Consider the following 17,739-nt stretch of genomic DNA (forward strand, 5'->3'; position numbering starts at 1 on the left):
TCTACGGGCTAATAATGACATCTTTATTACAAAACCTGATAAAGGGTCTGGAGTGGTAATTTTAAACAAAAAGGACTACATCAATAAAATGGAGGTAATTCTCCACGACAAAGAAAAATTTGCTAAATTGGGTGATGTCGAAACACATGACAAAACGGCCAAACTAGAGCGGAAACTCCAAAAACGTTTGTTGGAACTGGTCAACTCAAAAATGTTGGCTACAGAAATTTATGATAGGATAAGACCCACGGGCTCTCAACTACCACAAATGTATGGCCTCCCTAAAATACACAAGCCGAACGTCCCACTTAGACCTATCTTGTCTATGATTGGCTCAGCACAACACGAACTGGCTAAGTGGCTTTCTGAAGTTTTGGACCCTGTTCTTCAAAAATATTCTAAACATTGCATCAAGGATTCTTTTACGTTCGCTGAGTTCATGCAAAACTTGAACATCGAAAACGAAACATCTTTCATGTGTTCTTTTGACATTAGTAGTCTTTTCACAAATGTTCCTTTGAGTGAGACCATCAAAATATGTGCCGACGCTTTGTACCGGAGCGAGCTTAATAGCCCACCATTCCCAGAGGAAGTATTCATTGAACTGATGGAAACTGCAACACGTTCAGTTGAATTCAGTTTTAACAATGAAATGTACCAACAAAAGGATGGTGTCGCTATGGGTAGCCCTCTGGGACCTGCCTTGGCCAATATCTTTGTTGGCTTTCATGAAGAGCGTTTGTTCGACTACGACCAAAAGCCAGGTGTCTATTTTCGGTATGTGGATGACACATATACCATTTTCAAAACAGAGGCTGAGTGTGATATTTTTCTAAAACACCTAAATAGCCTACACCCAGCCCTCCAGTTTACGTTTGAAAAGGAAGAAAATGATTCCTTACCATTTTTAGATGTTTTGGTCGAAAAGTCTAACACTGGATTTCTTACCAGTGTATATCGCAAGCCTACTTTTACCGGTCAGTACATACGCTCGAATTCATTTTGCCCAAAACAACGCAAAGTCAACCTTGTCAAAACATTAGTACATAGGGCACTTATGATCTGCTCGAAATCTAAACTGCACGCTGAACTGGAAAAACTCAAAACGATCTTCTTGGACAACGGCTATCCTGAAGACGTCATTTTATCTTATACTAAGGAGAAGATCGCAAGTTTTTCGGCTGTTCAAAAGTTTGGTCCGCAAAAGTGCCCAGTTTATTTGAAACTACCATGGATTGGTAACACTTCCTTGCGATTCGAGAGTCAGATTAGGCAAGCCATAACCAATTGTTTCTTTGCTGTCAATCCTCGGATTGTTTACAGCACTAGGAGAGCCCTTCCATCCATTCAAAAGGATTGCGTCCCTACCAAACAAAAAAGTTCCGTCATTTATGAATTTACGTGCCAGTGTGATTCTGGCTACGTAGGGCGCACAACCCAAAGATTGGGGGATAGGATAAAACAGCATGTTCCTTCCAACATACGAAACAAAACTGCCCCTCAAAGAGAACAGCCTCCTCGATCTTGTAGGTCTAGAAACACTGTTAAAACAAGTGATTCTGCCATTGGTCAACATCTTTTAGACAACCCAGATTGTGCAAAACTCTATAATGACGACATGTTTCGGATAATTGGCAGAGCCCGGTCGTCCTTCCATCTAGCAGTTTTGGAGTCAATCTACATAAAAACGAAAAAGCCGCCATTGTGTAGACAAAAGGAGTTCGTTTTCTCTCTTGGACTCCATTGGTAATTTTTCTTTAGGCTCGCGGCACTGATTGGTCAACTATACCGGTCTTGTGCTTGCGTTTTTCTGATTGGCCTATTTCGATCCACAACTGGGTATATATTTTTCAAACATGTTTTTCGGAACCTATTCTGACGTTTTATGCTCTGAGGAGTGTCAGACGAAAAAGCTTTAAGTATGTTGTAAAATGTTTGCTTTTTTCAAAGCCATTTTGAAAGTGTGTTGTAAAAAATGAGCACATGCTCTTTGAATCAAGGATGGAGGGTCGTTAAAAAACTTTCTCTTATTCATTTTCCCAAGGTTAGGCAATCATATCTTAAATTAACATTGCATTGCATAACATTGCTATGTAGTGCGGTCTTAGCGGTCTCCTGCCACCTTTACCTATACATTCACCTGTTGGTGCGTTCAAACTGCGCTTATTAGTCGTCCTCAATCGAAATGTATTCAAGCACATGTTCTTAATTTGTTTTGAGTTTGTGCGGGTCTACTGATTCAGGTGTTAAAGATACATCATAAGCATATATACTTGGTATTATGCTTCTTAAACAGTTTTTTGAATCATTTTTTCGTATTATGAAAAACAAGAGTCTCAAACACGAGCCCTGCGGAATCCCTATTGGTCAGATAAGATGTGAACCTGCTCTGGAAAAAACAGATTTTTCGTGAAATACATCATCTACTTTGATGTTACCGAATGTTTTTAACAATGAAGTATGCTTGATGAATCCTTAATTTGAACGAAAGAATGATCTTCTATGGCGTTTTCCAGGGAACTTTCCAGTTTTGTACAATAGAGAAGGAACAGTTTTTTGGCAATTCTAGTTCAACTTTCGTAATAAGAGTAGTTAAGGGGTTCTTGTGCTGAACGTAGAAATTTGGGGACGTTTAGTGAATTTATCAGGAAGGTTTGTCCCGACATAGATCGTGTAAAATTTGTATGTCATGACCTCTTTGACAAACCAGAATAAATGACTTCTCCCTTGTGCGCAATTGGTTTAACTTGGTTAGTTTTATTATGGAGAGAGCATCCCAAATTAAACTGCAATAAACGTGTTATCTGCCATCCCACTTTAGAAAATCGAGGGGAGCCAGGGACAGACTGACAAAATAGCTATTAAGATTCCTGCAATAGAGTTAGCTTATGCAATACAGTGAAATAAGGCAGCAAGAGAAAATAGGAAGTCTGTCCGGGATTATTAAAGAAATGTGATAGAAAAATACTTGGGATCCAGAGAAAATGTGGAAATCAATGGGAGCAGTATTGGACTAAGAAGTCAAATCTACACCGTTTCTCAGCATTAAAATTAACGACAAACATTTGGCAAAAAATGAGATTCTTGCAGCCTTAAATTGCCACTTATTATCTGTTGGGCTAAGCCTAGATAAAAACATTGAACGGAGACCAGACCAAATTTGCTTAAAGAACATCACGCCAGAAAACGATGAATTATGGTATAAAACAGAAGTCTTAAGAATGGGAAAGCTTTTCGAAAGTTATACTCCACTACACATCACTAAATGCAGCATAGACTTCTGACACGAAAGCATAGACAGTAGCTACGTCAATCTTACTATATTTCTAAATCTCAAAAAGGCTTTTGACAAAGTCTATCATAACATATTGGTAAAAGAAATATGTACTTATAGAATCAAGGGAAGATCTGGAGTAAAAGACAACAGATTTGCACTTTGAATGGTAAGAATTAGATTTCAAGAGAAGAAGTTTCTGGTATTTCGGTAGACGCAAAACTAATTTGCGGCGAGCAATTTCCACGTATCTAAAATAAAACGACAGCAGGTCTATAAAACATTTATGGTGAGTCACCTCCTACGCCAATGTAGTATGCAAGAGTTTATCGAGAAAAGAACTAGTTTTTCCTCAACACCAACAAAAAAGCTCCTAATCAATAATTAAGAACGCAAGAATTAAGAATTCAATTTAGAAAATCTTTTTCAATAGGATATATTGAATATTATTTAGATTGAAATTAAATTAAATTAAAATATTGATAATATTTAGAAAAATTTTCTGAAAGCTTATGGGACAAATACGAACCAAGATCCTTGCAATCGACGTATATCACAAAGCAATGTTAAGATCGTTGGACCCCTAGATTAAGGACAGAATTTCTAACGATATCTTTCACTATACAACACCCAAAGAATTGATACTCGTGCTAAAATTCGCGAACTGCAGACCCTAGATCGTTTCCAAAAACGACTTAAAACACATCTACAAAGCCAAAATACATTTCCCAGGAAGAACAGCCAATTGATTTTGAAAGGTTTCCTATCATTAATATATTTCTATTTATAAAAATTTTACTTTATTGACGAAGGGTTCGTTTGTATATAAAGAATATTAAATGAAATGAGATGTTCTTGAAGGCGATTCGCACCCATCGGATATATTTTCAAGCCAATTTCGGAGGTCTTTAAGAAGGTAATGCCGGTTTTCAAAGGCTATGTTTATATTCGTTTCATTATAACGTCTATTTTTAGAATTGTACTTTTCAAATGAATTTCCAAAATACGATGAAAAGTAAAGGCTCCTAAGACGAGCCCTGAGGAATACCAATTCCTACATATTCACAAAAGACTTAACGTTTGCAAAATCAGTTGAATCTGTTCAAAATGGACTGAGATATGGCCAATGAAAGAAATAAGCTTTTCTATTAGTTACTGATGTTTTTGCCTGGTTCAAAATCTTAGAGGCATTTGTAGTGATATTTCACGTTATGGGGTCAGAATTCCAAAATATAAAACTGAATTTTTTAATAGCATCACTTTGTCACTCTACACTGCTTTGCAGTTTGCCTCGCAGCACACATGATGCTGAACAGCGACCACATCCAAGAAAACATTCAAGTTTGAAAAACCTATGGCCCCGCACATGTTTTCGGCCCTAGGCCCAGCATTCTCTAAAACCGCCGCTGATTTTGAGAGATCATACAGATTGGAAAAACATTTTGTTATTCACGCATTGGTCCCTGGCCTTATTAGACCTTATTAAACCGTATGATATTATTCACTGTAATGCAACTTTGTCATTGTTGTTACAGGAGCAACAGAGTTGCTAGGCTCGCCTTTTAAAACTATAAACAAAATTGATATCTAGCAGATTATGGCGTAAGAAGTAGGCTAGATTATCATTTCATTGTCTAATCAATTATTAAATGTTGAATTTATATTACACTAGCAAACGTGGCATTTGGTAAATATCGGCAACAGTAAAACGAGGAGTTTCAAATCAATTCAATATCAAATAGTGAACTTCAAATTCAGAAATTCAACATGAAAGAGGTCTTTACAACATGCCAAACTCTATTTGTCTTACTGATGACCAGCAGATGTCTTTGCTTCTTAAGACTTCCGTGCAAATTCTACGCTGACTTCAGCATTATCCTGAACAATACTGCTGACACAGGGACAGTCATGAAAACAATTTCTTCAAGGACAGTGCGACAGTGCCCCCTCGAATGTCTTTCTTGGCCTAAGTGTCTCTCTTTGAATTACAATCGCGGGACGATGAATTGTGAGCTACTGGAAAGAAGGTTCAACGAGAGCGTTCCATTGTTGACGCAAAGGGAGGGCCAGGTGTACATGACAACAAACGATGCAAAAATAAATGTGAGTGCATTCGTAGTACAGACATTTTAAAGTTTTGTTTTGAAAAAAGCTAAGCCACAAAAAAAATAGCTATTCCACATGTCAAATATTCAAACAGGGACATTATTCAATTTAACCAAGCATTGTATATCCCTGGTCTTTAATTTCTCAGATTTCTTGTCGTATTTGTTCTATTTTTTCGATAAGCTATGAAAATCTACCTTTTTATCCTAGGATGGACCTGTTTGTGAGATTAAATCTCCTTGCGAAAATGGTGCGAAGTGCAAAGATACATGTGATGAAAAGGGGTACAAGTGCATCTGCGCCCCACTTTACTACGGAACACATTGTGACAAGTTGAAACAAGGTAACTAGTTATTATTCACCGTTTGAAGACGATTTCAAAATGTACTAAACTGACAATTTTGTAAAAATGGCTTAACTTCTATGAAGAAAAAACCATCATCATTCGGAAAAAACAATTCATCTTGGTCATACCATTCTGATTTTCAATTTTAAAACCTTCATTTTTGGTTAAATAAATCGTTGTCTTAAAGTTCCAGTAAAATTTGGGGCAAAGTACAGCAGCTTTGTATTGCAAATGCTAGTATTACGATTATAATGGCAACAGAATAAGCTGAAAAGAGGGAATCGCTTGCTTTCCTTACGTTGCTGTGTTTTATGATGCTTCTTTGTAATGAAATCGATCACATATACGATGCTCAGAAACGAGATATTCTCTGGACTGTCAAGGCAATATTGCTTGCAAATGGCCTATCAAGCAAAGCATTCTAACAAAGCTCTAGTTCAAGTTATTTTGTAAAGAGATGGTTACCAAATGATATTAACGACGATATTACCAAGACTACGCTAAAATACATCCACACACCGTAGCATTTTTGAAAATTCTGCTTTTGTCCTACCCCTTTAGTGGATCATTATTAAGTTCTTTGCAATTCTGATATCGTTATGTTTTGTTTGTGTCTGCAGTCTGTGCTAATATTGAAATAAATGATACATAACACAACTGAGTGCTTTTCCTGCAGAACCCAACATCTTAATCCTCAACATGCATCATTCTGCCTCTATTTTGAGACAGACTTGTAGTTAACTGTTAATGGCCACAGGGTTGTGATGCACTTCCATGCTTCCCGTGGTATCGTTTTGTATCTTGTGTTTATTGTAAATTGTTATGAGCATAAATAAAAAAAATTCGAAAATTTGACCACTTTTATGCGGGGTTTTGGTCTGGATACAGAACTTGAACGGTCATTATGGATAGGCAAATTTTGCCAGGCAAACATCTTCAATGTACCGACGAAAAAAACTGCACCCGCCTGCAACCCCCTTTGGCGACGCCGATGATGAAAATCACTGTTTAGTGAAGGGTCTGGTTGCACACTAAGATACTGTATGTTGAAGTGATGCTGATTTGACCATCTTTGCGTACTACGATTAAATTCTCCGTGTATTTTCGTATTCCCACCACTATTCCGAATAACAGGGCTTCAGTTTTTCTCTGTTTTAGATCGGACATCGGAGATCGATTTATTTCCACTGAATTAGATGGAAAGTTCTTTTATTGCATCTGATTCCTTTCATTTACTTCTTTGAACCCTCTAGCAGCTACGCAGATAACAGTATCGCCTGCGTATTTTATAATGACTAGTAGAATAATGAAAAATGGGCAGGAAAATTCTGCACTCAATTCCTATCAGGGTTTAGATGTTTGTAATTTCCTTAACGATTAGCGAGCACTCATTAAAATTTATGCATCAATATTTATACCAAACAACATAAATAGAGGCTTCAAGTGAGTCATCCAAAATCAATCTTTCCTTGCTAGATTGTGGAGATGTGAAAAAGTCTGGAGAAACAGTAAGCGGAGTCTACGAAATTAAACCGGATCACAATTGGAAAGCCAACGTCTTTTGTGACTTTGTATATGGCAGTCAAGATTGGATCGTCTTTCAAAGAAGAATAGATGCCAGTGTCGACTTTTATCGAAACTGGGCGTCATACAAAAATGGATTTGGGGATACGAGTGGAAATTTTTGGATTGGACTTGATACATTGCACAGACTGGCTGCTCCAGGGAGAGGGGCTATTCTACGGATCGACATGAAACACCGCAACAGTCCAACAACTCAGTATTATGCAGAGTATTCTTCATTTGAAGTTGGTGACGAAGCATCTGGTTACAAACTGCTTTCACATGGATACTCAGGTAATCGAAATCTCCCTACCTTTTGCCTAACTGATTATTATTTACAATGGTTGATGCATACTCATCTATTTCTTTTTAAATAACATGCTAAAGAAGTTGTCATTTAAATTTCGGTTCATTCCGAGGCAGAAACTTCTCTAATTGGGTTCCCAAGGCAAATGCATATCCACTTTATTGGGCAACATTTAGCAAATAGAAGGCACGAGTCTTTCTGGGGTAAAGATTTCACCCCTGCTGCCTAACTATCGTGGTGATATATTTTTTCTATAGGTAATGCCGGTGATTCCATTGCGTTTCATGATGGCATGAAATTCACAACATACGATCAAGACAACGATAAATATAGTGGGAATTGTGCCAACACCTATAAAGGAGGCTGGTGGTACAAAGCATGTCATGAGGCAAATTTAAATGGACTCTTCCCAACAACAAGCACAACAAGTCCAACATACATGGGTTGGCATGGAATTTATGGAAGTCATGGCAACATAATATTTTCAGAAATGAAGCTGAAATATCACAGGTAAAAGCAAGGAGATCGTTAAAATACATTTGATTTCTTGTTCCTCTCAAATGAAGTTTCATAGGATAGACTGCGTATGATAATAAACGAGCAATTAAAGAAGTATATGATAGAGCTTACAGCCTGTATGAAGGCAATCTATATGACATGAATCTTGTCAAATACAAATTTAAAGGATGAAACTTTGTTTACAAATCATCTGGTAGTTGATCGAGTCAAATATATTTGAAAATATGGATTTTCCTTAATCATGATAATAGAAACAACCATACTATTTTTATTTTGTTTACCTGTTATCTTTTTCTAAAACATTTCTACATTTCTGGATTGAATATTTTCCGTCCTCTTGTTGCAGGGGATCTCGATAAGACAAAGGAATCTAAAAATTTGGAGGATTATCTAGACTTCATTTGGTGATCTTTTCGATGCTGAAAAGGTTGATTAAGAGAGACTTTAGTTAACGAACATTGCTTTTAAAGTGATCTTGCACCTTCCAGAGTAATGTCATAGTTGCTGTTTTAATGTTTGTTGCCAAAGCCAAAGAATTATATTGCTGGAAATGCTGGTCGATAGCAAAATCGCATGTTTTACTTTTTGTTTTAGAGGTAGATTTAGATGTAGTTTTAGTTGTAGCAGATCTAAAACTGCAACTAAAAAATGCGATCCTGCTATCAGGCAGCATTTACTGCAAATCCCAGAGTGCGCAAAAAAACTATAATGTTACATATTTCGGAATTTTATAAAGCCCGATCGTCGTTCCATTTAGCAGTTGTGGAATCTATCTGAAGATGAACAAAAAAATTGCTATTGTGTAGACAGAAGGGGTTCGTTTTAATCTTAGGACTCCATTTGTAACAGACTCAATAGGCAAGCGGTACTGATTGGGCAACCACAACAATCATGTGCTCGCGTTTCTGATTGGCCTAATTCGATCAACGAGTGGGTATAATAAATAGGAAAAGACTTTCATCAGTTGAAGAATTGTGTCAATTGGCTTTTATTGAGACGAACATAGTGCGAAAGCCATTTCTTGAATTTTCATGTCGACTGGTAACGTCCTTTTAAGTAATGTATCGGCTATAGACAAACAAAAAACGTGAATAGTCTAGACAGGCAACATTCAAAATTATACTTTAGTTCACGAATACGTTGTGACAACTGCTACGAAGGAAATCTACCACTCTCTTTTGCTTTTACTTGGCTGTTTCCAAGTGTGGCCCATATTTACAAGCATTTTTCTCCTGCAAAATTCTATACAGTCCACAAGCATTGGTTTTAAGTGATAATACATCGTTTTATTTTTCAATAATTATAAATTAGACTCTAAGATGGCTTTGAAAAAACAAACATTGCCACTTTAAAGTTTTGTACCACGAAAAAATTGTTTAATTTAAACTCTATCAGCAGGTAAAAATCAACATTTTAAAGCCTATCAATTATGGCGGATTAAGGCCAATTCAGGCCTGTTGTCTTTATACAATTTCCCTATTATAGGGCCTATTCGAGCTGCATGAAAAGTCGATGCTGCCATTCCCTATTCTGAATTGGGGAGAATTTCTTCGAAGCTGATAACTACACAAGAAAATTGGGAACCTGATTTGGATACTTCTTCTGCGCAAAGTTTTAGGAGTTTTACTCATTTCTGAAAAGCTTTTTATCCCACAGCAATGTCCATGTGTCTTTGTATTGATTCTCAGCATATTCATTCCTTCCCTTTTGACTTTCATTTTTTGAACATGATAATTACATTTCATTATAACTCACTTGTTGAATTGTCAGCAATTCACAATTCAATTAGCAAAGACAAACGACAACTTCTTACACTGTATTTATCATATCGCATGTCAGGTTTTAACAAAACATTTATTATATAGGTATTAACGTAAAGGGTTTATTTGTCTCCTTTGAGGATACCTACCATTTTACCTCAAGCAGTTGCTAATATTAATAAGATGAAAATGAGATGAAAATAATTCTACTTATAAAATTTTAAAGCACAATTAGAAAGTAGTAAAACACTGTTTGAATTTGGCTGTCTGATCACACTTATGAGTTATGTATCGACAACATGTATAAGCTATTAACATCATTGTGTCTCCAAACTACTCGATTAATATGGCAAAAAAATTACAGATCATGTTTGGTATTGCCAGACGATATTCCCCGAAATATATTTTCTACCTGAAAATGACACCCCAGAAAATGGCATTCCGGAGCAGTATATGTGGAAGTTACCGGGCTAGACTAGAGTTTACCATCAGAGCATAGGCTTTTGGATGCATGGTCAGTCAGCATTTTAGATTTAATGTGTTATTCCGTTATTCCTGAGCACATGAGCGTTCTCCCACACCTATGCCTTAGAAAATCTATGCCCATGTGCAAAAACGTAATAGTGAATTTCCGTCGTTATCATTGATCTAGACAAAAGACTAAAGTTAAATCTATCTTATAGATCCGTGGTCGTTATTCAATTGATGCTCGTTATGAAATCGAGACCAAAATAATAGGCCAGTGCAGTGGCGGATCCAGCCAAAAAGCTGACTACCGCCGAAATGAGATAGAGGGTCGACCACACCCTTTAGACCACACCCAATTCCTGGTCACACCCGTTTTTCTAAAATGATTATTGCTTTCTATAATTTCTTATGTAGACCATTTTCAAGAGACAAGTGGTGCTTTACTGAAATTATGTATCCTTACAACAAGCTTGAGAAGAAATAAATAATCTAATTCAATATTCTGAGGATGGATATTCTAAAAAAATTTACAGCATTTAGACGAGGAGCACCATAGAATTAGAAAAAAGATACATTTGGCAGAATTTTGAAGTGTCGCCTAAAACTCGCATTTAGTCGGACAATTACTTATGAAAATCAGACCTGTTGGAAATTATAAGTATAAAAAGCTAGATAAAATTTGCAATTATTGAGAGCAACTTTTGTTAAACAAAGAATCATACTTTTGGGGAATTTTAATTTAATATTCTTTTAAAATATATTCCTACGAATAGTTGTGTATTGTACAGAATAATGGGTCACATCGGCTTTGAAGTTACAGTTTGCTCACTTGCAGAATATGTAGGCATCCCCCCATCTTTCTGTATCGTTTGAGCCGTGTTGAGCGGCAGTACTACTCAACTCCCCATCTGAGCGGTAGTCAACTCGGTTGTTCATTGGTTGTCAACAAAATTTGTATGCATCCCCCCAGGTTGGCAGTGATTTCTGACGATTTGATTGGTTTAGGCAGGCTGACTACCGCTCAGTGCAGCTCGAATCCGCTCTACACCGACTCAACCCCCCCTAGCTAGCAAGCCATGATTTCATCATCCCCCCATGCTAGCCTTCTATTTGCAAACATGTGTTTCCATAGCGATAAGGATTAAAAAATATTTCTGTCTCTGTGGAAATTTCAGGCATGTTCCTAGGAAGAAAGGCTTGGTTTGCAGCGCGATCGAATATTTTCAATAATTGAATATGGTTTAGTTAAAGAAGTATAATAAACATGAAAATGATCCTTGTTTCTATAATTTTTGAATAATCTGACTACCGCTCGAGCGGTAATGGCGATAGTCTGGATCCACCACTGCAGTGCCAGTAAAATTAATAGCGTGCGGATAAAATCATTTAGTCGCCAGCGACTAAAATCGTCAATGGTGACAATGAATCGCTAGTGCGTGCGTGGCTTAACAATAATGAAAATCATGCAGGTTTGGAAACGACAGCTTTATGCAAAATTTTGACAGCTTCCAAAAACCAGCATTATCGTCATACTCAGTTATGTGCTTGAAGGCTTCAGGTCTCAGTAATGTGCTTGAAGGCTTCAGGTCTCAGTAATGTGCTTGAAGGCTTCAGGTCTCAGTAATGTGCTTGAAGACATTTAAAATTGGATGCAAGTTAGCAACATCTATAAGCAAACACATAATTATCGGTCATCGATGAAAGCTGTACAAAATAAATAGCAACATGCTGGAACTTCATTTTAACAATGAGAAAATAACACGGGTCTAAATCGAGGAAATAAGATATCTTGGAATCAAAACTAGCGAGAATCTTGACTGGAGGAGCTGTATGGCCGCGGTCACACTATGCTTTTAAGCATGCTTTCTTAAAAGGTGTTGTACTAATGGCCTTGCTAAACATTTCTGGAATTCGGTCGGAATTTTGCATTTTCAAAGGAAATCCCCTTAATTCTTTAGGATGCTCTGTACCTTCCCAAAACCATGCTAAATACTTGTTATGCGTTCTAAATGAACAAAATCATGATGTTCTGTTTCCATAAAGGATTACTGATGTGCGTGTCCTTGACATGTGTGTCCTATGGCGGTTGCAATAAAATAAAGCGCACGCGTACAATTCTTTTCATTTATAAATTTTTCACTGAAAATTCAACAAGCAAAATTTACAAAACAATCATGTCGTACCCTTCCGGATCTGGAGGCAATTCTCAGCAAAATCCGTTTCAGTACCAAATATATTTGCAGAAAATTGAATTTGAACGCTACCAGAATGCGCGTATGAACTTGAATCCAGGGAATGAAGTTGCAAACTAAGATGAAAAGAAAAAAGGGGAAAACAATTGTCGCTGGTCCGAGATTCAAGCAAGAAGCCTGATTAAAAAGTGGAAAGAAAATGTCCCGGAGCTGGAAAGCAGTCGCAATCGGCAGGCATGGACAAAAATTATAAATAATGTTAATAAAAATGGACCTAAAAAAACTGTCAACCAGGCCAAGAAAAAACTTTCGAATTTACAAGAAACAAGATAGACGATTGTAGCTCCATCATGATAACGAATAAAGAAATTTTAAATTGGCGCGAACCAAGAAGCAAAAATAGTGAAATTTTGGCGGGAAATATACTCTGCGTGTTATAAATGTGCATGTTATTTTCTTGACCTATTAATTCCTTGAGGGTACTAAAGCATCCTTATAAAAAATCATGTGTGACCGGTCGCATGATGTAAGAACAAATACGGATTAGCAAAAAGGATGCTTGGAAAAGTACAGTGTGACCGCGGCCTATAAGCAAACAAAAATTAAGCTAAAAGGAGGATAAGCTATATTGCGAAAAATTGTACCCCGACTACAAGAGCCTCAGTGAAAGGGATGGTCGAGCAGTGGTAGTCAAAATATCCACACATTCATTGACCCACTCTTTTACTGAGGCTCTGGCAACAAGAATATAAAAAAAGAAGAACATCTTCTCCTAAGCAACACATCTTGTGCTTCGTAGCGACCTCATCGTCTCGCCTCTACTAGTGTTGCTCAAGCTTTTCGTAGTTGCTACCAACAAAGTCATATATAAAAAATTACTAAGCAACACTTTGCTCGTTTTTTTTCCTTGACATATTTGAACTAACCTAACCTAACATTAGCTTTCTCATTAGACACTCTCTTACTTCTTAATCACTTAACACACGTAAATTTGCAACTTTTCATCAGCCCTTCGAGCATCCTCCACATCAATCTTGTATTTTACCGTTATCACTCACGATCTATGGTTTTAGTTTTCCCCACAATTAGTTAGTTAGTTTTGAAAGATCATAATCTAAGGCTTTCTGATTGAATATATACTTGCAAAAGTAATATTGAACACATCATACAGTTTGGAGGAACTTTTTGAAATTCATGCATTGGTCGTTAGCAATAAGACCTTAAACCGCATAGCATTATTCGACATAATGCATCTTTGTCATTGTTGTCAAAAGAACAATAGAGTTGCTAGGCTTGCTTTTTAAAAATGTAAACAAAATTGGTTAAAATTGTTAATATCCTGTGGGCCATTGTGAAAATAGAGAGAGCACCAATTGGTGGTTAGATTATCATATCAATGCCTCATCAATTATTTAATATTTAATTGATATTAGAAAAGCAAACAAGACATTTGGTAATTTTCTGCTACATACTAAAGAAGAGTTTCAAATTAATTCTGAATCAAGTAGTGAACTTCAAATTCAGAAATTCAAAATGAAAGAGGCCTTTACACCATGCCAAACTCTATTTGTCTTACTGATGACCAGCAGATGTCTTTGCTTATTAAGACTTCCGTGCAAATTCTACGCTGACTTCAGCATTATCCTGAACAATACTGCTGACACAGGGACAGTCATGAAAACAATTTCTTCAAGGACAGTGCGACAGTGCACCCTCGAATGTCTTTCTTGGCCTAAGTGTCTCTCTTTGAATTACAATCGTGGGACGATGACTTGTGAGCTACTGGAAAGAAGGTTCAACGAGAGCGTTGCGCTGTTGACGGAAAGGGAGGGCCAGGTGTACATGACAACAGACGATGGGAAAATAAATGTGAGTGCAGTCGTAGTACAGACATTTAAAAGTTTTCTTTTAAATAAATTCAAAATTCAAAATGGTCTAATAGCTATGCTATATTATAAATATTTTCAACGGAAACATGGCGAATAAAGATGCATGGCATAGCAAAGTTTATGTCCTCAAATTTTTAAGATTTCTATAAATTCCTTATCGTGTTTTTTCAATAATTTCATTAATAAGCTACATGTTCTCTACCTTTTTATCCTAGAATGGACCTGTTTGTGAGATTAAATCTCCTTGCGAAAATGGTGCGAAGTGCAAAGATATATGTGATGAAAAGGGGTACAAGTGCATATGCGCCCCACTTTATTACGGAACACATTGTGAGAAGTTGAAACAAGGTACCTAGTTAAAATTCACCGTTTAACGACGATTGCAAAATGTACTAAACTCCTAATTTTATAAAAATGGCTTAACTTCTATGAAGAAAAAACCATCATCATTCTGAAAAAACAATTCATCTTGGTCATACCATTCTGATTTTCAATTTTAAAACCTTCATTTTTGGTTAAATAAATCGTTGTCTTAAAGTTCCAGTAAAATTTGGGGCAAAGTACAACAGCTTTGTATTGCAAATGCTAGGATTACGATTATAATGGCAACAGAATAAGCTGAAAAGATGGAATCGCTTGCTTTCCAGATGTTGCTGTGTTTCATGATGCTTCTTTGTAATCAAATTGATCACATATACAATGTTCAGAAACGAGATATTCTTTGGTCTGTCAACGTGTTAATCCTTGCAAATGGCCTATAAAGCCTTTCTGACGAAGCTCTAGTTCAGGTTATTTTGTATAGTGAGGATTGGAGCGAAATAATAATTTTGGAATGGTAAAAAAGTAGTTTTTGCCGAGAAAAAGAAGGTGTCTCACTCATTGAGGGTTTGGTCAAAAGATAAATTCTCTTATTTCCTGCGTTTATGCGTTTCTGCTTTAAAGTTCAATCTTGAATGACATACTTTGAAGTTTCCACTACTAAAGAAATTTTAATACGTTACAATTGTTGCCTCTTTTTCCCGGTAAAAATCTTCAATGTGCCGACTGACTAAAGCCGCACCCGCCTGCAACCCCCTTTGGCGACGCCCCTGATGAAAATCACTGTTTAGTGAAGGGTCTGGTTGCACACTAAGATACTGTATGCTGAAGTGATGCTGATTTGACCATCTTTGCGTACTACGATTAAATTCTCCGTGCATTTTCATATTCCCACCACTTTTCCGAATAACAGGGCTTCAGTTTTTCTCTGTTTTAGATCGGACATCGGAGATTGAAATGACAATATGCTGTTTGCAAGAACGCTTTAAAAATTTCTTTTTAATTGATTTTTAACAGGAAGTTTTTCCAATTAACAAATGGTTTGTAATAGAAGTCTGCAAAATTTAATTGGCTTTAGAGTGCAAAATATTAGATTTTTCGACCGACAAGCCCGGCAACATCATAATGTGAAGAAAAGTTTATGCACTTATTCTTCCAACCTCAGGATCTAGATGTTTATATAAGTTTGTTATCGGTAAACGAGCACCATTAGGATCTATGCGTCCATATTTAAAGCAAACAACATAAACAGAGGCTTTAAGTTAGTCATCTATCATCTATCTTTTCTTGCTAGATTGTGGAGACGTGAGAAAGTCTGGAAAAACGGTTAGCGGAGTCTACGAAATTAAACCGGATCACAATTGGAAAGCCAACGTCTTTTGTGACTTTGTATATGGCAGTCAAGATTGGATCGTCTTTCAAAGAAGAATAGACGCCAGTGTCGACTTTTATCGAAACTGGACGTCATACAAAAATGGATTTGGGGATACGAGTGGAAATTTTTGGATTGGACTTGATACATTGCACAGACTGGCTGCTCCAGGGAGAGGGGCTATTCTACGGGTCGACATGAAACACCGCAACAGTCCAACCTCTCAGTATTATGCAGAGTATTCTTCATTTGAAGTTGGTGACGAAGCATCTGCTTACAAACTGCTTTCACGTGGATACTCAGGTAATCGAAATCTCCCTACCTTTTGCCTTACTGATTATTATTTATAATGGTTGATGCATACTCATTAATTTTTTTTTAAATAACATGCTAAAGAAGTTGTCATTTCAATTTCGGTTCATTGCCAGGCAGAAACCTCTAATTACGTTCCTATGACAAATGCATATCATTTTTATTTGGCATCATTTAGCAAATAGAAGGCACGAGTCTTTCTGGGGTAAAGATTTCACCCCTGCTGCCGAACTATCGTAATGATATTTTTTCTATAGGTAATGCCGGTGACTCCATGGCGATTCATGATGGCATGAAATTCACAACATACGATCGAGACAATGATAACAGTGATGGGAATTGTGCCAACCGCTGGAATGGAGCATGGTGGTACAATGTATGTCACCATGTGAATTTAAATGGACTCTTCCCAACAACAAGCACAACAAGTCCAGCATACATGAGTTGGCTTGGAATTTATGGAAGTCATGGCAACATAATATTTTCAGAAATGAAGCTGAAATATCACAGGTAAAAGCAAGGAGATCGTTAAAATACATTTGGTTTCTTGTTTTTCTCAAATGATGTTTCATAGGATAGACTGCGTATGATAATAAACGAGCAATTAAAGAAGTATATGATAGAGCTTGCAGCCTGTAAGAAGGCAATCTATATGACATGAATCTTGTCAAATACAAATTTAAAAGATGAAACTTTGTTTATAAATCATCTGGTAGTTGATCGAGTCAAATATATTTGAAAATATGGATTTTCCTTAATCATGATGATAGAAACAACCATACTATTTTTATTTCGTTTACCTGTTATCTTTTTCTTAAATATTTCTACATTTCTGGATTGAATATTTTCCATCCTCTTGTTGCAGAGGATCTCGATAAAACAAAAGAATCCACAAAATGGAGGATTATACAGAATTGTCTTGGTGCGGTGATTTTTTGGCTGATGACAAGAGGATTTTTAGATAAACTTTAACACAAATTGCTTGTAAAATGATTTTGCACCTTTTATTGTAAACTTGTTGTTGCTGTTGCCAGCATCAAAGCTGGTGTAAAAAATTTCTAAACACGTTTATTTGGACAAAATGATGTGAATGTAGATATGATAAAATGTCACTTGAAACCCGGCAGGCTCAGTCAGTTGATCCAATGAATATCATGTGTGTTCCCGAAAGTAGAAACTGGACCCTAATCTCTGATTCTGGTTTACATAAAGGTTACCCTTTTCTCTGACTTTCCCAAGATTTTGTTACCCTTTTCACTGGGAATTTTCAAGCTTGATCAAGTATTTTTGAAACCATGTCATGTACGAGCCAT

The 17,739-nt window shown here is 36.7% G+C and overlaps 4 protein-coding genes across 4 annotated transcripts in view; 3 read left to right on the forward strand and 1 right to left on the reverse strand.

Annotated features, from left to right (window-relative positions):
- LOC148960323 (uncharacterized) lies at positions 1 to 1,750 on the forward strand. Its single transcript, XM_089116082.1, has one exon. The coding sequence runs from the start codon at positions 89 to 91 to the stop codon at positions 1,748 to 1,750; it is 1,662 nt and encodes a 553-aa protein (XP_088972208.1). The 5' UTR covers positions 1 to 88.
- Positions 1,018 to 17,739, reverse strand: part of LOC135691071 (uncharacterized) — a 44,942-nt gene continuing 28,220 nt past the window's right edge. The window contains exon 5 of the mRNA XM_065208821.2: positions 1,018 to 17,739. This exon is cut by the window's right edge and continues 22,394 nt beyond it. The gene's annotated coding sequence lies outside the window, so the exon portion shown is untranslated.
- Positions 5,042 to 8,597, forward strand: LOC135690900 (fibrinogen-like protein A). Its single transcript, XM_089116087.1, has 5 exons — positions 5,042 to 5,377; positions 5,591 to 5,723; positions 7,203 to 7,583; positions 7,854 to 8,106; positions 8,462 to 8,597. Exons 1-5 carry the CDS (start codon positions 5,042 to 5,044, stop codon positions 8,472 to 8,474), a joined length of 1,116 nt encoding a protein of 371 aa, XP_088972213.1. The 3' UTR covers positions 8,475 to 8,597.
- On the forward strand, positions 14,069 to 17,427 carry LOC135691068 (fibrinogen-like protein A). Its single transcript, XM_065208817.2, has 5 exons — positions 14,069 to 14,404; positions 14,640 to 14,772; positions 16,037 to 16,417; positions 16,684 to 16,936; positions 17,292 to 17,427. Exons 1-5 carry the CDS (start codon positions 14,069 to 14,071, stop codon positions 17,302 to 17,304), a joined length of 1,116 nt encoding a protein of 371 aa, XP_065064889.1. The 3' UTR covers positions 17,305 to 17,427.

The sequence above is a fragment of the Rhopilema esculentum genome, chromosome 4 (genome assembly GCF_057945365.1).
Source record: "Rhopilema esculentum isolate cy_ngs chromosome 4, ASM5794536v1, whole genome shotgun sequence".
Classification (NCBI taxonomy): Eukaryota; Metazoa; Cnidaria; class Scyphozoa; order Rhizostomeae; family Rhizostomatidae; genus Rhopilema; species Rhopilema esculentum.